This window comes from Ranitomeya imitator, chromosome 2 (assembly GCF_032444005.1).
Source record: "Ranitomeya imitator isolate aRanImi1 chromosome 2, aRanImi1.pri, whole genome shotgun sequence".
Lineage (NCBI taxonomy): Eukaryota > Metazoa > Chordata > Amphibia > Anura > Dendrobatidae > Ranitomeya > Ranitomeya imitator.
The window spans coordinates 324,430,558-324,453,266 of record NC_091283.1 but is presented as its reverse complement, the minus strand read 5'-3'; the positions used below and the strand labels follow the sequence as shown (position 1 = coordinate 324,453,266).

The 22,709-nt window shown below is 46.4% G+C and overlaps 2 protein-coding genes and 1 long non-coding RNA gene across 3 annotated transcripts in view; 2 read left to right on the top strand and 1 right to left on the bottom strand.

The window, feature by feature from the left end:
• LOC138663521 (uncharacterized) overlaps positions 1–448 on the bottom strand; it is a 67,781-nt gene extending 67,333 nt beyond the window's left edge. The window contains exon 1 of the long non-coding RNA XR_011318205.1: positions 369–448. This is a non-coding gene — a long non-coding RNA (uncharacterized lncRNA). The remainder of the gene's footprint in view (positions 1–368) is intronic.
• The window catches only part of LOC138663520 (zinc finger protein 721-like), a 90,112-nt gene extending 76,030 nt beyond the window's left edge, over positions 1–14,082 (top strand). The window contains exons 10-11 of the mRNA XM_069749759.1: positions 8,814–10,508; positions 11,078–14,082. Coding sequence (XP_069605860.1) covers positions 8,814–10,508; positions 11,078–12,441 — 3,059 coding nt within the window. The 3' untranslated portion in view covers positions 12,442–14,082. The remainder of the gene's footprint in view (positions 1–8,813; positions 10,509–11,077) is intronic.
• Positions 12,447–12,893, top strand: LOC138666481 (oocyte zinc finger protein XlCOF6.1-like). The gene is made up of 2 exons (XM_069754699.1): positions 12,447–12,462; positions 12,505–12,893. The coding sequence occupies exons 1-2, from the start codon at positions 12,447–12,449 to the stop codon at positions 12,891–12,893; spliced, it is 405 nt and encodes a 134-aa protein (XP_069610800.1).
• Positions 14,083–22,709: the final 8,627 nt, after the last annotated feature.

The window sequence follows — 22,709 nt, the reverse complement described above, 5'->3', positions numbered from 1 at the left end:
GCCTACATAACATTGATTAGTTTCTTTTTATTCAATATTTGGGAGGCAGAATGAACAAAAAGTTGAACACCATGCACTATTAATTCATCTATTAATGTTTTCTATTAGAAAGTGAACTGTCATTGTCTTGGTAAATAATTACAGTTTTTTTTTACATAGCTTGCCATTTTTATGGACAGTTTAAAGGGAATCTGTCACCCCAAAAATGGCCTATAAACTAAGGCCACCGTCATCAGGGGCTTATCTACAGCATTCTGTAATAAGTCCCCGATGTAACCTGAAAGATGAGAAATAAAGGTTAGTGTAACAACTCTGCTGGCATCACTGCATGGCCTCCCATCCCCCACCTGCATTACACTCAAACTCACTTCTCTGGGTCTTGTTGTGACTTCTCTCTGCTGCCAGCTCCATGCTGTGTGCCTCATGTCTGCTGTTTGCTCTGTTCATGATCTGTGTGCATATGGGGGCGGCGCCGGAAACTCCTGTTTCTTATAGAGACTGTGTGCACCTTGCTAAGGTGTCCCTGGCCAATCGACATGAGGCTTCCTGTATTTAAGACATCCCCACCCATTGGTGGGGGCCTGTGCAACTCACTCCCTCAGTCAGTTCTTTGCTGCTGAGGTGCCAGGCCCTGTCTCGTTTACTCTCACGTCTGCCACTCAGGGGGGCGTTGTACCCTGGTCTGTGTCCTGTGTAGCCACCCAGTGGGGCTTGGCACCCTGGCCTATGTCCACCACCCAGAGGGGCGTCGTACCCTGGCTTGTGTCCATGTCTCTCTGCCTTGTTTCGTTGCTGATTCTGTCTTAGTCTAGCCCTGTTCCTGTGTCCGTTTATATCCCTGTCTTGGTTTGCTTTTTCTGCTGTGTGTACGCTGTGTCTTGCTTTGCTCTGCTTTGCACACTGTATCTAGCTTTGCTCTGCTCTGCCCTCTGTGTCCTGCTTTGCTCTGCTTTCGGCTCCGCTCTCTGCAACCTTGCTTTGCTCCTTTCTCTGCATTCTGTGACCTTGCTCTGCACTTTGGTTTTGCTCTCGGCTCTGCACTCTGTGTCTTGCTCTGCACTCTGACTTTGCTCTGCTCTCAGCTCTGCACTCTGTGGCTTTGCTCTCAGCTCTGCTCTCTGTAGCTTTGCTCTGCACTTTGCTCTGTACTCTGACTTTGTTCTGCACTCTGTGGCCCTGCTCCGCGGCTCCGCTCAGCTCTCACTCTGCGGCTCCGCCTCCTGCGTTTCTGCACTTGGCTCCGCCTCCAGCTCTTGGCTCCGCCTCCTGCATTTCTGCACTTGGCTCCGCCTCCAGCTCTTGGCTTCGCCTCCTGCGTTTCTGCACTTGGCTCCCCCTCCAGCTCTTGGCTCCGTCTCCTGTGTTTCTGTGCTTGGCACCACCTCCTGCTCTTGGCTCCGTCTCCTGTGTTGCTGTTCTTGGCTCTAGCTCCTGTGCTTTCGCTCTGCATCCGCTCTTGCGGTCTTTCTCTACCTATTCTTAAGTTCTCCTGTCTGAACAGGTTCTTGCCTGTCTTACATACCTGCCTGCAGACCGGTCCCTACCGGTTCTTCCAGTGTATCAGTCTTGTCCGCCTGTCCTGCCAGAGAGCCAGCTGTACCTGCCTGCCTACCAGAGAGCCAGCCGTGCCTGCCTGCCTGCCAGTGTCTGTTGTACCCACCTGCCTGTGTCCCAGCCGTGCCCGCCTGTCTGCCAGAGTGCCAGCCGTGCCCACTTGCCTGTCTATTGTTAAGGCTAGCGGAACGCACCGAGTAAATAGAGATGTTTATTGATATTGGTGCGTTCGCAGCCCGGGGTCCACCGTGCAGGAGTACCTGCTGCTAGCAAACGGCGGAGCTATATGGCGGTATAGACTAACTCAGTTAATTCACTGAGTAGCCGTGAAAGGAAAGCACTGTGCCCTGTTAGACTCCACAGAGGCACAGGCTAACTGCCCAAACAGAGAGCAGTCAGTGGTCACGCAAATACACAAAACTCCTCGCCGGAGGAGCCAGCATTCTAGGGGCTTATTTCAGCCGGGTCCCTGAACACACATGTGACCACACTGGCGCAAAGCACATAAGTTTAGACAATACTAGCGTATGGCCGTGCGGTCATGCGCAGCTTATATAGTTGCAGCACAGGAAGCTGCTACCGAAGTTTTGCCCTTTCAGGACCTTCCTGGAGGACCAATGGGATGCGCTGCAGTACCTGAGCATGTGACCCTCGACCTCTAATGGGAGACCTTGCCCTGGGCATGCTCAGTGTGTGTAAATAAGGACTTAGTCCCAGAGAGGCCTGCTCGCCGCAGATCAGATCAGGGTACCATAGGAAAGCCAGGAAAGGCAGTAGTGACCCTATGCACAGAATCAGCCTCAGCGAGACACTGGGAGCGACGTCTCCGCTGAGCAGACCCCACTGCGGCCGATGTTGAATGGGAGGCTGCAGCAGACACGGATCGAGATTCCCCCTGTGCAGCAGAGGAAACTCAACTAACATTACTCCCCCCTCCTAGGGCCCCCCCTCCCTGAGCCTCACTACGCTCAAAAGCTGCAATAAGCAGCGGAGCCCGAATGTGCTCCACAGGCTCCCAGGTTCTATCCTCTGGGCCGTGAAACTTCCAGTCCACCAGATAAAATTTCTTGCCACGTACCACCTTGCACCCCACAATAGCATTCACCTCAAACTCATCCGTGGATGAACCCGATGTCTCAGCAGATGACTCAGAAAACCGGGACAAACGAACGGGCTTTAAGAGGGAAACGTGAAAAGTATCGGTGATACCAAGGTGTGGAGGAATAGCCAAACGGTAGACCACAGGGTTGACCTGTTCCAGAACCTTAAACGGGCCAATGTAGCGAGGAGCAAACTTAGTGGACTCAACTCGCAGCCTGATGTTACGGGCGGAGAGCCACACTAAGTCGCCAGGAGCAAAGACCGGAGCGGGGCGCCGATGTGTATCTGCCGAAACCCTCATTCTCTCCTTGGAGGCCCGGATGGCATCCTGTGTGCGGTCCCAGATGTCACGTGCCTCAACCGCCCAGTCTGCCACCCTAGAATCGGTGGATGACACGGGCATGGGCACAGGGACACGCGGATGCTGGCCGTAATTAAGGAGAAAAGGAGTCTGGCCAGTGGAATCGGCTACGGCGTTGTTCAAGGCAAATTCCGCCCAAGGTAGCAAAGATGCCCAGTCATCCTGCCTAGCAGAGACGAAATGCCGCAAATATGTCACCAGAGTCTGGTTAGTTCTCTCCACCAACCCATTCGTCTCGGGATGATATGCAGAGGAGCGGTTCAACTCTATGCTGAGTAAACGGCAGAGCTCTCTCCAAAACCGAGACGCGAACTGGGGACCCCGATCGCTGACAATCTTATCAGGCATACCATGTAATCAGAAAATGTGCTTAATGAACAACACCGCCAAGGCCCGTGCAGAAGGTAACCGAGGGAGCGGCACCAAATGCACCATCTTAGAGAAATGGTCGGTGACAACCCAAATAATGGAGCAGCCACGCGACTTGGGTAAGCCCACCACAAAATCCATCCCGACCATCTCCCAGGGCCTGTCTGCCACTGGTAGAGGGTAAAGCAACCCAGCAGGCCGTTGCCGAGGAGACCGATTCTGGGCGCAAGAAACGCACGCCTGAATATAGTCCCTGACATCTCGGGCCATATGCGGCCACCAGTATGTTCTCGCCAAAAGCTCAGATGTCCTCTTGGTCCCAAAATGTCCACCCACTCTGGAGGAGTGAGCCCAAGAGAGAACCTCCGGTCGCAAGTTAGCTGGCACGAAAGTCTTGCCCGGGGGCACAGACTCTAGCGAAACCGGAGCTACAGTTCTCAGGCTCTCAGAAGGGACAATAAGCCGAGGCTCCTCCTCCTCCTCCACAGATGACACTACGGAGCAGGAGAGAGCGTCGGCACGAACGTTCTTCTCCCCGGAGAGAAAATGGAGAGTAAAATGGAACCGGGAGAAGAACAGGGACCATCTAGCCTGGCGAGAATTCAGCCGCTGGGCCGTCTGTATGTACACCAAGTTCTTGTGGTCAGTGAAGACTTGGAAAGGAAAGCGAGCTCCCTCCAAGAGGTGTCTCCACTCTGAAAAAGCCAACTTCATGGCTAGTAACTCCCTGTCCCCGATGGAATAATTCCTCTCCGCTGGTGTGAAGGTCTTGGAGAAGAAGAAGCAAGGATGCTTCCGACCTTGAGCATCCTTTTGGAAAAGGACTGCTCCAGCACCAACGGATGACGCATCCACCTCCAAGATAAATGGTTTATCTACATCGGGGCGATGTAGGATAGTGTGACTTAATCGAGAGAAAAGCCTTGGAGACCTCCTCTGACCACAACTTGGGATTTGCTCCCTTCTTGGTGAGGGCAACCAAGGGAGCTACCAAAGTTGAGAAGTGTGGAATGAACTGGCGATAGTAATTAATGAACCCCATAAAGCGCTGCACCGCTTTAAGAGAATGGGGTTCCTGCCAGTCCATTACAGCCTGTAGCTTGGCAGGATCCATAGCCAAACCCTGGGCAGAGATGATATAACCAAGGAAAGGCAAGGACTCCTGCTCAAACACACACTTCTCCAACTTGGCGTAGAGGGAGTTTGCCCGTAAGAAGTCGAAGACTTTGCGAACATCTCTCCGATGGGAGTCAATATCTGGAGAGTAGATGAGAATATCATCCAGATAGACTACGATCGAGGTGGTGAGCATATCCCGGAAGATGTCGGTCACAAAGTCTTGGAAAATGGCTGGGGCATTACAGAGCCCGAAGGGCATCACCAGATATTCATAGTTCCCATCCCTGGTGTTAAAAGCCGTCTTCCATTCATCCCCCTCACAGATGCGAATCAGGTTGTAAGCACCCCGCAGATCTAACTTTGTAAATACCCTTGCTCCCCGTAGCCTATCAAAAAGCTCAGATATCAGGGGTAATGGGTACTTGTTCTTAACGGTGATGGCGTTAAGACCCCTGTAGTCTATGCATGGACGTAAGTCTCCAGTCTTCTTCTGTACGAAGAAGAACCCAGCCCCTGCCGGTGACACTGACTTCCTAATGAATCCTCTTGCCAGAATCTCTTGGATGTACTGGGACATTGCCTCCATCTCCGGGAGAGACAACGGATAGACTCGACCCCGGGGAGGCTCAGCACCAGGCAAGAGGTCAATAGGACAGTCATAGTGTTATGGAGATACTATATGGCATATGAAGATATACTGAAATCAAACTTATATGGACGCTTTGCTGAATATATATATACATATTAGATTCATGTAGCTTTAAGGTTTTCTGATTCTCTGTTATAAGACTAAATTCTGTTGATCACTGTGTACCAGGATGTACCAGGATACACCCAGTATCCAGATGGACTTTAAGAAAGGCTGTGTAAATCCCCTACCCTTATCTAGAGTAAATGTATCTGCACGAAGGTGAATCGATCGCCAATAAACCAAAGATAAGTAGAATACGTGCAGAGACAGATGTCAGCTTGACCCAAAGGCGCCATTAGGGCGATAATGGTACAGGAATAGATTAAAAGTAATAATCATTAGACTAATGGTACTATAGTAATAAAGATAATAACATAGAACATGTAAAGATCAAAAGAGTCTTCTGATAAGTGTTAAGTTGGAAAAACCCATGATGTAATGTGCTTTACTCCTATAAAAGGAGGCAATCTGCGACGATTAAACCAGGCGAGAAGCATTTGAGACATGACCCACTGTTTCTGTGATTCTTTCCTCCGTGCACGTACTTTCACTCTTAGAGAACCAATTTGACCACAGACAATTAAGACGGGTGTGACAGAATTAACAATAGGGGCGGTGAGGCGGAAGGGTCTCCGCAGCTCTTTTGGAGAACACGTCTGCATAGGGCCAATAGTGCTTGGGGAGAGAGGAAAGATCTGCGGGTACCTGTGTAGTAGCAACCTGAACGCACTCCCTCTGACATCTACCCTCGCAGGATTTACTCCATCCCAAAATTCTCCCAGAGGACCACTCAATATGAGGAGAATGGTAGCGAAGCCATGGTATCCCCAACAGGACCTCATCAATTCCCTCAGGAATGACTAATAGGGAGATTATCTCCTGATGTGATGGAGACACAGATAGCGTGAAAGGAATGGTTTGGTGGGTAATCTGTGAAGGTAGTGTTGACCCATTTACCACTCAAACGGTTACTGGCTTGGCGAGCATCACCAAGGGTATTGCGTGACGCTGGGCAAAAGCGGAAGACATAAAGTTACCCTCTGCCCCAGAATCCACGCATAGCTCGACCATAAGAGTGGATGGGCCTATGGTAATTGTCCCCTTGAAGGACAACTTTGAGGCAAACGGCGCCGTGTCTAGTGTACCTCCTCCAACTGCCACTAGACGCTGATGTTTCCCCGACCGCTGAGGACCCCTGGAGGCAAGATGTCCTGACTGCTGGCAAACATGACGGACCTTATGTGCACGGGCGGACTGAGACTTGGATCCCGCTCGTGTCACCTCTAAGGCCTCATGTGACTCGGATGCCTGGACTGGAGATTCCAAAGGTTTGGCGAAGGTGGGAGCCAGCCGAAACCTCTGCCTACACTGGGCTCGCTCCAACCTCCGCTCGTTAAAACGGAGGTCAATACGAGTAGAGAAAGTTATTAACTCCTCCAGTGTGGCAGGAATCTCCCTAGTGGCCAGAGCGTCCTTAACGTGGTCAGCCAGGCCCCTCCAAAATATGGGGATAAGGGCTTTATCCGACCACTCCAGCTCGGAAGCTAAAGTACGGAAGCGGACGGAAAAATGGCTGACCAAGGACTCACCCTGAGTTAATGCCAGTAGTTGGAGCGCTGTGTCATGGGTGACTTGAGGTCCTAAAAAGACCTGTTTCAGAATGCTCAGGAACAACGGAGCACTCTGCACCACATGATCACCACGCTCCCACAGCGGCGTAGCCCACTCCAACGCCCTGTCCGACAAGAGAGACACAATAAATCCCACCTTAGCCCGCTCTGTAGGAAAACGTGCAGCCAGGAGCTCGAGGTGAATAGAGCACTGACTCACGAATCCCCTACAAGTTTTGCTATTTCCAGAAAATTTTTCTGGCAGCGGGAGGTGAGATAATGTCGGAACAGGGGTGGCAGTGGACAAGGTTGCTGCAGCCACGCTAGCAGCCTGTACAGCAACTGCGGTAACATCCATAGCTGAGGTTGAGCTCTCGAGAGCCGCCAACCTACCCTCCAGCTGCTGGATATACCGCAAAGATTGCTGAATGTCCGCCATTTACTAGCCAGACCCTGGCGCTAGTATTCTGTTAAGGCTAGCGGAACGCACCGAGTAAATAGAGATGTTTATTGATATTTGTGCGTTCGCAGCCCGGGGTCCACCGTGCAGGAGTACCTGCTGCTAGCAAACGGCGGAGCTATATGGCGGTATAGACTAACTCAGTTAATTCACTGAGTAGCCGTGAAAGGAAAGCACTGTGCCCTGTTAGCCTGTGCCTCTGTGGAGTCTAACTGCCCAAACAGAGAGCAGTCAGTGGTCACGCAAATACACAAAACTCGCCGGAGGAGTCAGCATTCTAGGGGCTTATTTCAGCCGGGTCCCTGAACACACACATGTGACCACACTGGCGCAAAGCACATAAGTTTAGACAATACTAGCGTATGGCCGTGCGGTCATGCGCAGCTTATATAGTTGCAGCACAGGAAGCTGCTACCGAAGTTTTGCCCTTTCAGGACCTTCCTGGAGGACCAATGGGATGCGCTGCAGTACCTGAGCATGTGACCCTCGACCTCCAATGGGAGACCTTGCCCTGGGCATGCTCAGTGTGTGTAAATAAGGACTTAGTCCCAGAGAGGCCTGCTCGCCGCAGATCAGTGCAGGGTACCATAGGAAAGCCAGGAAAGGCAGTAGTGACCCTATGCACAGAATCAGCCTCAGCGAGACGCTGGGAGCGACGTCTCCGCTGAGCAGACCCCACTGCGGCCGATGCTGAATGGGAGACCGCAGCAGACACGGATCGAGATTCCCCCTGTGCAGCAGAGGAAACTGGACTCCTAACATTTATGTTCCATTCTCCGGGGGATCAGCAGCCACAGCCAGACATCACCCTGAAGTGGTACCTGGTAGCTTCCTATTGCACAAGTCTGACCTCACCATCAGAGGCTCCAGCGAACACCTAGGAAGCTACTTAGTTACGCCCCTTCCAGGGTAGTTTGGTCTGTGGTCCAGTGGGGCCACACCCCCACACGCCCACGCCAACCAGCACTGGCGCGAGCGTGACAGTTAGATTATACTCACCATGGGGCGGTCCCGCTGCGGTCCGGTCCGATGGGCGTCGCAGTTCGGGTCCGGCGCCTCTCATCTTCATAGGATGATGTCCTCTTCTTGTCTTCCTGCCACGGCTCCACCGCAGGCGTACTTAGCCCTGTTGAGGGCAGAGCAAAGCACTACAGTGTGCGGGCGCCTCTGACCTTTCCCATGCACCTGCGTACTGGAGCACTTTGCTCTGCCCTAAATAGGGCAAAGTACGCCTGCGCCGGATCTGCAGCGGTAAGACAAGAGGACTTCATCCTGTGAAAATGGGAGGCGCCGGACCCAGACCGCGACGGCCATCGAACCGGACCGCAGAGGGACCCCCCCTGGGTGAGCATAATCTAACCTTTAGTTCTCATCTTTCAGTTTACATCGGGAGCTTATCTATAGCATTACAGAATGCTGTAGAAAAGCCCCTGATGCGGGGGCCTTAGTTTATAGGCCATTTTTGGGTGACCAACTTCCTTTAAGTTGAAATGTTCAAAAATATAAAATTCAACGATATTTTATTCAAAAATAATTGTTTTTTCTTAGCAGATGACTGTACCCGGAGACCAGAGGGACAGCTGACATCTTCAATTTTTAAATCGGATGATCTCGAAATCCCACAGGATGCAACTGAATTGAATGCCATGACTTCAGATATACCATCTTCCCTTCACAGCAAAGTTCTGTCATCTGATCCTCTGAAACAGGTTCTGTCTCCTGATTTATTACTGACTACAAAGGAAAATGAAAGTCACAAAATAAGCATTAAAACACAATCTGCTCCTAACGAAAATAAGTCATTTTCACATTCAGAATATGGAAATACCATAAACCAAAGAACCCACACAGCTGTGGTCAAGCACCAGAGAACCCACACAGGGGAGAAGCCATTTTCCTGTTCAGAATGTGGGAAATGTTTTAAACAGAAATCGGCTTTAGTTACGCACCACAGAACCCACACAGGGGAGAAGCCGTTTTCATGTTCAGAATGTGGCAAATGTTTTAACGAGAAATCAGTTTTGGTTAAGCACCAGGGAACCCACGCAAAGGAGAAGCCTTTTTCCTGTTCAGCATGTGGGAAATGTTTTAACCAGAAACACAAGCTTGTTATACATCAAAGAACCCACACAGGTGAGAACGCTTTTTCCTGTTCAGAATGTGGGAAATGTTTTAACCAGAAGACATATTTGCTTAAGCACCAGAGAATTCACACAGGGGAGAAGCCTTATTCATGTTCAGAATGTGGGAAATGTTTTAACCAGAAATCATATTTGCTTAAGCACCAGAGAATTCACACAGGGGAGAAGCCTTATTCATGTTCAGAATGTGGGAAATGTTTTAACCAGAAATCAGAATTGGTTGTGCACCATAGAACTCACACGGGAGAGAAGCCTTTTTGCTGTTCAGAATGTGGGAAATGTTTTAACCGAAAATCAGATTTGGTTAAGCACCAGAGAATACATACAGGGGAGAAGCCTTATTGCTGTTCAGAATGTGGGAAATGTTTTAACCGAAAATCAGATTTGGTTGTGCACCAGAGAACTCACACAGGTGAGAAGCCTATTTCATGTTCAGAATGTGGTAAATGTTTTAACGACAAATATAAACTAGTTACACACCAGAGAACCCACACAGGGGAGAAGCCTTTTTCCTGTTCAGAATGTGGGAAGTGTTTTAACCAGAAAACAATTTTGTTTAAGCACCAGATAACTCACACAGGGGAGAAGCCATTTTCCTGTTCAGATTGTGGGAAATGTTTTAAACAGAAATGGGCTTTGGTTATGCACCACAGAACCCACACAGGGGAGAAGCCGTTTTCATGTTCAGAATGTGGCAAATGTTTTAATGAGAAATCCGTTTTGGTTACCCACCAGAGAACCCACACAGGGGAGAAGCCGTTTTCATGTTCAGAATGTGGCAAATGTTTTCATGAGAAATCAGTTTTGGTTAAGCACCAGAGAACCCACACAGGGGAGAAGCCGTTTTCATGTTCAGAATGTGGCAAATGTTTTAACAAGAAATCAGTTTTGGTTACCCACCAGAGAACCCATACAGGGGAGAAGCCGTTTTCATGTTCAGAATGTGGCAAATGTTTTAACGAGAAATCAGGCTTGGTTAAGCACCAGAGAACCCACACAGGGGAGAAGCCTTTTTCCTGTTCAGCATGTGGGAAATGTTTTAACGAGAAATCAGGCTTGGTTAAGCACCATAGAATCCACACAGGGGAGAAGCCTTATTGCTGTTCAGAATGTGGGAAATGTTTTAACGAGAAATCAGATTTGGTTGTGCACCATAGAACTCACACAGGAGAGAAGCCTTTTTGCTGTTCAGAATGTGGGAAATGTTTTAACCACAAATATAAACTAGTTACACACCAGAGAACCCACACAGGGGAGAAGCCTTTTTCCTGTTCAGAATGTGGGAAGTGTTTTAACCTGAAAACAAATTTGTTTAAGCACCAGAGAACTCACACAGGGGAGAAGCCTTTTTCCTGATCAGCATGTGGGAAATGTTTTGTGAATAAATCAATCTTCTTAGTCACCAGAGAACTCACACAGGGGAGAAGCCATTTTCCTGTTCAGAATGTGGGAAATGTTTTAAACAGAAATCGGCTTTAGTTACGCACCACAGAACCCACACAGGGGAGAAGCCGTTTTCATGTTCAGAATGTGGCAAATGTTTTAACGAGAAATCAGTTTTGGTTAAGCACCAGGGAACCCACGCAAAGTAGAAGCCTTTTTCCTGTTCAGCATGTGGGAAATGTTTTAACCAGAAACACAAGCTTGTTATACATCAAAGAACCCACACAGGTGAGAACGCTTTTTCCTGTTCAGAATGTGGGAAATGTTTTAACCAGAAGACATATTTGCTTAAGCACCAGAGAATTCACACAGGGGAGAAGCCTTATTCATGTTCAGAATGTGGGAAATGTTTTAACCAGAAATCATATTTGCTTAAGCACCAGAGAATTCACACAGGGGAGAAGCCTTATTCATGTTCAGAATGTGGGAAATGTTTTAACCAGAAATCAGAATTGGTTGTGCACCATAGAACTCACACGGGAGAGAAGCCTTTTTGCTGTTCAGAATGTGGGAAATGTTTTAACCGAAAATCAGATTTGGTTAAGCACCAGAGAATACATACAGGGGAGAAGCCTTATTGCTGTTCAGAATGTGGGAAATGTTTTAACCGAAAATCAGATTTGGTTGTGCACCAGAGAACTCACACAGGTGAGAAGCCTATTTCATGTTCAGAATGTGGTAAATGTTTTAACGACAAATATAAACTAGTTACACACCAGAGAACCCACACAGGGGAGAAGCCTTTTTCCTGTTCAGAATGTGGGAAGTGTTTTAACCAGAAAACAATTTTGTTTAAGCACCAGATAACTCACACAGGGGAGAAGCCATTTTCCTGTTCAGATTGTGGGAAATGTTTTAAACAGAAATGGGCTTTGGTTATGCACCACAGAACCCACACAGGGGAGAAGCCGTTTTCATGTTCAGAATGTGGCAAATGTTTTAATGAGAAATCCGTTTTGGTTACCCACCAGAGAACCCACACAGGGGAGAAGCCGTTTTCATGTTCAGAATGTGGCAAATGTTTTCATGAGAAATCAGTTTTGGTTAAGCACCAGAGAACCCACACAGGGGAGAAGCCGTTTTCATGTTCAGAATGTGGCAAATGTTTTAACAAGAAATCAGTTTTGGTTACCCACCAGAGAACCCATACAGGGGAGAAGCCGTTTTCATGTTCAGAATGTGGCAAATGTTTTAACGAGAAATCAGGCTTGGTTAAGCACCAGAGAACCCACACAGGGGAGAAGCCTTTTTCCTGTTCAGCATGTGGGAAATGTTTTAACGAGAAATCAGGCTTGGTTAAGCACCATAGAATCCACACAGGGGAGAAGCCTTATTGCTGTTCAGAATGTGGGAAATGTTTTAACGAGAAATCAGATTTGGTTGTGCACCATAGAACTCACACAGGAGAGAAGCCTTTTTGCTGTTCAGAATGTGGGAAATGTTTTAACCACAAATATAAACTAGTTACACACCAGAGAACCCACACAGGGGAGAAGCCTTTTTCCTGTTCAGAATGTGGGAAGTGTTTTAACCTGAAAACAAATTTGTTTAAGCACCAGAGAACTCACACAGGGGAGAAGCCTTTTTCCTGATCAGCATGTGGGAAATGTTTTGTGAATAAATCAATCTTCTTAGTCACCAGAGAACTCACACAGGGGAGAAGCCTTTTTCATGTTCAGAATGTGGGAAAAGTTTTAACCACAAACGTAATCTTATTGTGCACCAGAGAACTCACACAGGGGAGAATCCTTTTTCCTGTTCAGCATGTGGGAAATGTTTTACACAGAAACCAAACTTTGTTAAGCACCAGAGAGCTCACACAGTGGAGAAACCTTTTTGCTGTTCAGAATGTTGGAAAAGTTTTAAGCATAAATCAGATTTTGTTATGCACCCGAGAACCCACACAGGGGAGAAGCCTTTTTCATGCTCAGAATGTGGGAAATGTTTAAGCAGATATCAGATTTTGTTAGTCACAAAAGAATTCACAGACGGGAGAAGCCTCTTTCATGTGATTAATGTGGAAAATATTTTACACAGAAATTAACTCTTAATAAACATCAGAGGAGTCACACAGGGGAGAAGACTTTTCCATGTTCAGAATGTTGGAAATGTTTTAACTAATAATTGCATTTTCTTAAAGTGGTTGTCCACTATTAAGGCAATCCCTTGTCATTCCTCATGTTTGGCTTTGTTAACCCCTTTCCCATCTTGGACGTATCCATATGTCCCAGTAACCATATTGACATCCCGACGATTTTGCTGTCACACGGCCTGTGCAAACGCGATCACCGCTGGGATTCAGCTGATTCTGACTGCTGACACCCGACACTCAGTGCCAGGAGTGGTCCCACACCGCTCCTGCGGTACTTTAACCCCCTAAGTGATGTGATTGAGCTCACAGCAGACTGCCTCTTTGCCTTTGGATCGGAGACCCTGCAACATCTTTGTGGTTTGCAATAAGGCTTGGCTCATATTTATTCTGCGCTGTGCGCTTACACCAATGTAAATCTCTGAAGTATGTGATTCAGACTGAATCCCCAATAAATGACTTCATTTTATAAAAAACACCTCTAAATGAATTCATCTAGGGGTGCAGTGATCATGTTGACACCACGGGTGTGTCACATAATTTTATATCATTGGGCAGTGAAGAAAAAACAACTACATTTTTAACACCAAAATTTTGTTTTAGCCCCAGATTTTACATTTTCACACAAGAAGTGGGTAAAAAGGGCACCTTAATTTGTCCAACAAGTTCTATTGAAAGTGGCAATACCCCATATGTGGCTGTACAGTAGTGCTTGGCCATACTAGAAACTTGGAAGGGACAGAGCGCTATTTGCCTCCTGGAGCGCAGATTTTGCTATAATAGCTTGCGGACTCCATATACAGAGCCCCTAATTGCTAGAAGAGCAGAATCACCCCTCAAGTGACCCCATTTTGGAAAATATACCCCTCTTCGAATTGATCTACTGGTGCAGTGACAATTTTGACTCCATGGGTGTTTTCCAGAAACAAGCAGCAATGAATGTTGACTAGTCAAAGTTTCAAACTGTCATTGTAGTGACCAGTATGCTGCTATAATCAGTACGTTGCAGGCACCGGTACGTTATGCCCACCTCGTGCTTCTGGAGACACACACCCATAAGTTAGGCGGGCTCTCGTTGCTTTAGAAATGCCAAATGTGGACATTATATGTGGTTTAGTTACACTGTGGGGTTCAGAAGGGGGGGAGGGGGCATTTGTATTTGAGAGCGCAGAATTTGTTGAATTTCTTTGGAAAGTTATGGAGCCATTTCACTTTTCCAGAGCCTTTTGTGCTTCCAGTAACGTGGAAGCCCCCTATATTTCCGTTAACAGATGACAGACCTGAGTGGGAACTTGCTTTTTTGTGGATTGATTTGAAGCTTTTATTGGGAACATTTTACATAATGTTTGGGATTACATTTATAAAGCGCTCTACGCTGAGCACTTACTCTGGGGCTTCCATCTAAATCTCCAAGTGATGAGATTCAGATGAAACCCCCAAGGGATCCATTCACTTTAATGAGGCAGCAGAGTTATTCTGAACTTCGTCTGGCCTCTGTTCAGCTTTGTCCTTTTCAGAAATGCACAAAACTGTGTCCGACAGCACTTTTATGCAGTCCTAAAAAGATGGACACCTCCGGTTCACAGGTCCTATGGCGTCCACAGTGCCTCCATCTTCCTCACTATAGGGAATATTCTGCTGGGGTTCTGGCAACTCAGAGGATCTCCGAGAGGGTCAAGGCACCCGCAAACCCTAACAGTAAAATCTGCACTGTAGTATGCGGTCCTTCACTTCTGAGCTTTGCACTGTGCCTCAAAAATATTTCCCGATTTACATGTAGGTTATTGACGCACTCATGAAAAAATGGACCTCAGTTTGTTTGAAAAAAATTCCTATTAGCCCTTAGAAAAATTAATAATTTGGGGCTAAAAGAAAAAAATTAATTAAAAATTTAATTACTCGTTTCTTCAACGCTCAATGGTATAAAATTATGTGAGGCACACGTGGTGTCAATATGATTATTGCACCCCTAGATTAATTCATTGAGAAGTGTAGTTTGTAATATGATGGGGGGGGTTCTGTTCTGGCACCTCAACAGCTCTGCCAGTGTGACATGGCACTCTCAAACCATTCAGCAAAATCCAAACTCCCATATGGCACCTCTTCCTTTCTGAGCTGTGCACTGTGCCTCAAAAGTAGTATTCTCCCACATTTGGGGTATCAGCATAACCAGGAGAAATTGCACAACAAATTGTATGGTGCAATTTCTCCTGTTTTCCTTATAAAAATGCAAAATTTGAGGCTAAAATAATATTTTTGTGAGGAAAATGTGATTTTTCACGGCTCAACGTTATACACTTCTGTGAAGCCCTCGAGAGTTCAATGTGCTCACCACACATCTAGATCCATTCCCTGAGGGGCCTAGTTTCCAAAATGGCATCTCTTGAGGGGGAGTTTCACTGTTTGGGCATATCAAGGGCTCTTCAAACGCGACATGGAATCTGCTAATTCTTCCAGCAAATTTTGCATTCAATTAGTCAAATGGCGCTCTTCCCTACCAAGCTCTGCGGTGCACCCAAACAGTGGTTTTCCTCCACATATGCGGTATTGTCATGCTCAGTATAAATTGCACAACAAATTTTAGGGTCCATTTTCTTCTTGTAAACCTTGGGTCTAAAGTATTTTTTTCGTGGAAAAAATGTTAAATGTTCATTTTTTTTTCCACATTTAAAAAATTCCTATGAAGGACCTGAAGAATCTGAAGGGTTAATAAACTTTTTGAATGTGGTTTTGAGCAGCTTGAGGGGTGCAGTTTTTAGAATAGTGTGACTTTTGGGTATTTTCTGTCATATAGGCACCTCAAAGTCACTTCAAATGTGAGGTGATCCCTAAAACAAATTGTTTTGTAAATTTTTTTTTTTTTTTAATTTTGGGAAAAAGGAGAAACCGCTGATCAACTTTTAATCTTTACAAGTTCCTAGCAAAAAAAGTTTCAGAAAATTGTGTAAAATAGACATGTGGGAAACGTTATTTAACTATTTTATGTGACATATCTCTCTGATTTTAGGGCATAAAAATTCAAACTTTGAAAATTGCTAAAAAAATGTTTCACAATTAAACACAAGCTATATAAAAAAGTTTTCACTACTATGAATTACAATATGTCATGAAAAACGTCTTTTTGTCTTATACTATTTGTATATTGTTTTGGAAAATTCAATAAAAATTCTGTTTAAAAAATAAAACCTGAAAGTCTCCACTTCAATTGTACCTCAGTTTTCATATTAAATCTACATTTGATGGCCTGCAAAACTGAAATCAAGACTCAGTCACTGACCAAATATTTCTGGACCTAACTGCATTCATATATTTACACTATATGAACAAATATTGCATCTTTTGTCCCCACCCCCAAAACAAAACCCAACATTTCTCCTGCCCCTTTTCCTAGCTTCCAATCCCACAATAGACAAGGACATTCCAAGTTACCAATCCTCCCTCTATTGTAAATTTCTCTAGATAAAGCATCTTCAGCCTCGCTTTTTACCTCTTCTACAGACAAAATAGGGGGAAAACAAAAAACTTTTATTAATCAGTTATTTTTTTATTAGTTTTTTTAAAAGGACAATTACGATAAAATGTCCTCAATCCCATTTTCCCTTCTCCCAATCCAAAATGCTTGGATCAGATTATGTCTCCAAAGACTCCTGTACAGGAATATTCAGTCCCCAGCGCCATGAGCCATTATACAGAAGAATAGCGCTATCTCCATAGTTCTTACACAGGACACAGATCAGACAAGGTCTCATATTCAGGCAGTTTCTATTTTACTCCAACCCTCTTTATATGACCAAGATCAGAGTCTCATTATACTGAGTAGCATTATACGCTCCAGGGACAAAGACCCCATCTGGTCCTAACATGCTGGGTGCCGGAGTATCCAGCCATGGGGCCCTGATTTTCTCATTTGTACATTTGTAGCCCCAGTATTTCTTGTAGAATTAATCCATTTCTCATACAGTCCTGTAGTAATGACTTTGTTCTCACGTTTGTAGGAGGGTTCGTCTGACTCCATATTAGGTTATCGATATATGTGCGAGAAACAAGAAACTGACCACCGCAGTTTTACCATGTGTGTCCGGTGCAGAGATAAGCGAACTTGTTAATAAAACGTTTGCTAATCGCAAATTCGGCACGAACATAGCACATTCAGATTCTTGTTCACTTTCACGAGCATTGAAACTCAAAGTCGGCAAAATTCAATCACAGTTCGATAAATCATTTTGTTTCCACTAATGCTTTTGTTATAAGTTTGGCTAGGATAGTGTTGCTCTATGATGAGCAGGGGGCACGGGGAGACGCATTTGATGAGAGGAGGGTGTGGGGAGAGGTTGCAATCGGCGCACAAATCATCCACAATGTCATACCAACAAGGTCTGTGATTGGCTGCTGAAGTCACATGTCCTTGGCCCTATAAAAAGCGGACATCTTATTTTGCTGGCGCTATTGTTTCAGTGTCACAGTGCAGACAGGTTACTTCTGCGCTAGTGCTGCTTCTGAAAGAATTTGTAATTTAAATAGATCGGATCCTGTCCTATGTGAAATCGATCTTCCAGCATCGAAGAAGATTGTGCAAAAATCGTGTGGCAGCCTTTTGCTACTCCAAATCATTTGTGATAAAACTGTGTTTCAGTGGCAAATCAGAAGGCCTGATTCACCGCAGTTCACCAGGAGAATTTCATTGCGGTGAATTTGAACTGCGTTGAACTCGCCTCTGCACCATGTTGAGACTTTCTCATGGTGCTAGCAAGGATCTCACCGAGGTCACCGCAGTTCAAACCGACTGGGAACGCAGCCTCAGTGATCTGCAGTAATCTCTATAACGTCACCGATACTGTGCTCGCAGCAGCTCATTCACCAGTGGTTCCCAGCCTGGACAGTCGCATCTTAGCACCGTCCAGGTTGAAAACTATTAAACCCCAGACATGGATTACGGCGTGGGACAGAATGATGGAGAGGTGAGGGATATTGTTGTTTTTTATTTTTATTACAGTGGAATTAGGTGTTAGATGAGTATAACTGTGTTTGTTATTTTTAAATAAAAATGAAAAAGTGTCTTTTGTTTTATTTCAAATAAAAGACTTTATTTTGGCTGTGTCTTTATTTACCACCTAACTATAGGATTATAATGGAGATTCGTCTTATAGACGCCTCTCCATTACTAAGCCGTGGGCTTGATGTCACCTGACAATACAAAGTTTACATTAACCCCACAAATATGAACCCCCTCTTGCCACTGCTACAGGGCAAGTGGGAAGAACTGGGCAAAGCACTCGAATTGGTGTATCTAATAGATGCCCCCTTTTCTGGGCAGCCGTGGGCCACTAGTTTTAAGTTTGGGGGCAATATCCATCGCCCCTTACCAGCCTGAGAATGCCAACCCCCAGCTGTCTGCTTTTAGCTTGGCTGATTGTTAAAAATGGGGGGACAGCACACTGTTTTTTTTAATTATTTATTTATAACTGTTATTAGCGGCAGCAGGTATCGCCTGGTGGGAGTAGTAGTCCCATCAGCCAGCATCAGTGACCGGAGGTAAACTTTATACCTCCGATCACAGCTGCAGGCTCTCACTGTCGTTTGACAGCGTGGGAACCGTGGTTGTCTGACTGGCGATGATGATTTTACTGCCGATCAGAAGCAGTGTTTGCTGCGCTGTCATGCACATAACAGCACAACAAACACCCAGTGTTCAGGGGGCTGAACACGAACAGTAACACGGTCTTCCTGGTGAAGTCTATTTTCGGTGTCTGTCCGAACAGTCAGTGTTTGGTATAGATGCCAAACTTTACTATTTGGGTTCGCCATCTCTACTCTGGATGAAACAAACATCTTGAGGACTTAGACAATAGGGGTCGGCGCAACAATATAAGGGTGAGAAGCATTCCTGAGGCTGCAGGATCGGAAGTTCTTCATGCAACACATGAATCAGTGTTCAACTCCATCCTGGGCCAACCTGCATCCTATAAATTTAAACTAGACAGAGCACTCCACCCCAGTGGATTTCAGGCTCAACCACGTGATGTGATCTGCTGTGTATATGACTTTCAGTTAAAGAAGGGCATTATTATTATTATTTATTATTATAGCGCCATTTATTCCATGGCGCTTTACATGTGAGGAGGGGTATACATAATAAAACAAGTGTACAATAATCTTGAACAATACATGTCACAACTGGTACAGGAGGAGAGAGGACCCTGCCCGCGAGGGCTCACAATCTACAAGGGATGGGTGAGGATACAGTAGGTGAGGGTAGAGCTGGTCGTGCAGGTTGTAGGCTTGTCGGAAGAGGTAGGTCTTCAGGTTCTTTTTGAAGGTTTCGATGGTAGGCGAGAGTTTGATATGTTGTGGTAGAGAGTTCCAGAGTAGGGGGGATGCATGAGAGAAATCTTGTATGCGATTGTGGGAAGAGGAGATAAGAGGGGAGTAGAGAAGGAGATCTTGTGAGGATCAGAGGTTGTGTGCAGGAAAGTACCGGGAGACGAGGTCACAGATGTATGGAGGAGACAGGTTGTGGATGGCTTTGTATGTCATGGTTAGGCTTTTGTACTGGAGTCTCTGGGTGATGGGGAGCCAGTGCAGGGATTGACAGAGGTGAGAGGCCGGGGAATAGCGGGGGGACAGGTGGATTAGTCGGGCAGCAGAGTTTAGAATAGATTGGAGGGGTGCAAGAGTGTTAGAGGGGAGGCCACAGAACAGGAGGTTACAGTAGTCGAGGCGGGAGATGATGAGGGCATGGACTAGGGTTTTTGCAGATTCTTGGTTTAGGAATGTATGGATCCGTGAAATATTTTTGAGTTGGAGGCGGCAGGAAGTGGAAAGGGTTTGGATATGCGGTTTGAAGGAGAGATCAGTGTCAAGGATTACCCCAAGACAGCGGGCTTGTGGGACTGGGGAGAGTGGGCAGCCGTTTATTGTAATGGATAGGTTCATTGGGGAGGTCGTGTGAGATGGGGGAAAGATGATGAATTCTGTTTTGTCCATGTTAAGTTTTAGAAATCTAGTGGAGAAGAAGGATGAAATAGCAGACAGACATTGAGGGATTCTGGTTAGTAGGGAGGTGATATCTGGTCCAGAGATGTAGATCTGTGTGTTGTCAGCATAGAGATGATACTGAAAGCCGTGAGATTCTATGAGCTGTCCCAGGCCAAAGGTGTAAACGGAGAAGAGCAGGGGTCCTAGAACTGAACCTTGCGGGACTCCGACAGATAGGGGGCGAGGTGAGGAGGTGGTGTGTGAGTGGGAGACGCTGAATGTCCGGTCAGTTAGGTATGACGAGATCCAGGATAGGGCCAAGTCCGTGATGCCAATGGATGAGAGGGTCTGCAGCAGCAGGGAATGGTCTACTGTGTCAAAGGCAGAGGACAGGTCCAGGAGGAGGAGGATAGAGTAGTGTCGCTTGCTCTTGGCGGTTAATAGGTCATTGGTGACCTTAGTTAGGGCAGTTTCAGTGGAGTGGTGTGACCGGAAGCCTGATTGAAAGCGGTTGAAGAAGGAGCAGGAAGATAGATGGGAGGACAGTTCAAGATGGACATGTTGTTCCAAAGGGTTTGAAGCAAAGGGGAGAAGTGAGATAGGGCGATAGCTAGATACAGAGGATGGGTTAAGAGAGGGCTTTTTGAGGATAGGTGTGATTGAGGCATGTTTAAAGCTCGAGGGGAAAATGCCAGTTGTTAGTGATAGGTTGAAGAGATGGGTTAGGGTTGGGATGAAGACTGTGGTGAGGTTTGGGATGGAAGTGGGTCTTGAAAGCGGTTGAAGAAGGAGCAGGAAGATAGATGGGAGAACAGTTCAAGATGGACATGTTGTTCCAGTAGTTTTGAGGCAAAGGGGAGAAGTGATATAGGGCGATAGCTAGATACAGAGGATGGGTCAAGAGAGGGCTTTTTGAGGATAGGTGTGATTGAGGCATGTTTAAAGCTTGAGGGGAAAACGCCAGTTGTTAGTGATAGGTTAAAGAGATGGGTTAGGGTTGGGATGAAGACTGTGGTGAGGTTTGGGATGAAGTGGGATGGGAGTGGGTCAAGTGCACAGGTGGTGAGATGCGATCTTGAGAGTACAGTGGAGAGTCCTTCTTCTGTAATGGTAGAGAAGTTGGTTTTGGAGGTGGAGGGCTGGGTAGTGGGGAGGAAGGGTTCTGGGGGTTGTTTACTAAAACTGTCTCTGATGTTCTCAATCTTCTGCTTGAAAAATGAGGCAAAGTCTTCAGCTGAGATGAGTGGGGAGGGAGGAGGTGCTGGGGGGCGGAGGAGAGAATTGAAGGTGTTGAATAACTGTTTGGGGTTGTGAGACAGGGAGGATATGAGAGATGAGAAGTAGGTTTGTTTTGCTGTGGCAAGTGTGGTTTTGAAAGTAGTGAGGGACTGTTTGAATGTGATGAAGTGCTCGTTGGAGTGGGATCTTTTCCATCTGCGCTCAGCAGCCCTGGAAGCTCGCCTCAGTTCTTTGGTCAGGCCGGAGTGCCAGTGCTGTCTGTTGATTTTGCGAGCTTTGATATGTGTGAGAGGGGCAGCAGATTCCAAAGCTACACCTATTGTGGTGTTATATAGAGCGGCAGCATCATCTGCATTGTGTAGGGAGCTTATGTCTGTGAGAGGGAGGAGGGATTCAGAGAGTGAGTGAAGATCAAGGTGTTTAAGATTTCTGCGAGGGTGTGAGAGTTTGTGGGGTGGGGGTTGTAGACAAGGAGTGGAGAGGGAAGAGAATGTGAGTAGGTTGTGGTCAGAAAGAGGAAGAGGTGAGTTCGAGAGGTTAGATAGGGAGCATAGGCAGGTGAAGATGAGGTCCAGTGTGTGACCATCTTTGTGGGTGGCTGTAGAAGACCATTGAGCAAGGCCAAAGGAGGAAGTGAGGGATAGAAGTGTAGTGGCAGCTGAGAGGGAAGTGTCAATGGGGATGTTGAAGTCGCCCATGATGATAGTGGGGATGTCAGCAGCGAGGAAATGGAGTAGCCAGGTGGTGAATTGGTCAAAGAAGGTGGTAATGGCTAAAGCCCGCACTCTCCGTAGAATTGACTTTGAAGGGACTCCCATTCAATTATATTCTGACCTCTTTTGGATAACCCTCCAAAGAAGAAGACACTTAAAACCACACGTTTTATCCTTGAAAAACAAAGATTTTAAGTAACGTTGAGGTTTTCCATTTGCACTTTTAGTGATGAAAGATGGACGCACTACTGTCTTACGTTCCCTCAAAGACCTTCCTGCTTTCTGTTCTTACTTGGAGATCCCGCTGTCTAACCTGGCACATTGAAAACTAGAACTTCCCACTACTTCACCACTATCAATTTGGCAAAGCAAAAGCCCCAGGAGAAACACCACAACGTAACCCAACCTGAGATATTCTTTTACCTTTAAGCCATGGAAGATATACTTCACTTGATATTTTTTCTCGGATGTTTAATGTTAATGTTTGCCAATTTTCTCTCATTTAATGTTGTATTTGCTTGCTATATATCTGGACGGTGAACTGGGAATAGCTCATCCGACTTTTCTTTAGTGCTTTGTTAGGTGCTATTGCACGGTGCCTAGTGCCACTACTCCCTCACAAGGGTTTGTCTTTCCCTGGTTCCTCCCTTGAGATTGTCTCGGGGGAGGTTTCGGGAGATCCATCTCTAAACCACTGATGTTATAAAACTTTGATTTAACCTGTACCAGGGGAGGGGGAGTTTGAGAGCTGACTAAGTTCTACTCTCCTCCTCTTCCTCTCTAATGGTAACATCAATGATGTGTACATTTTTTTAAAAATGTTTGTTGGATCTTTGTCTCCCCC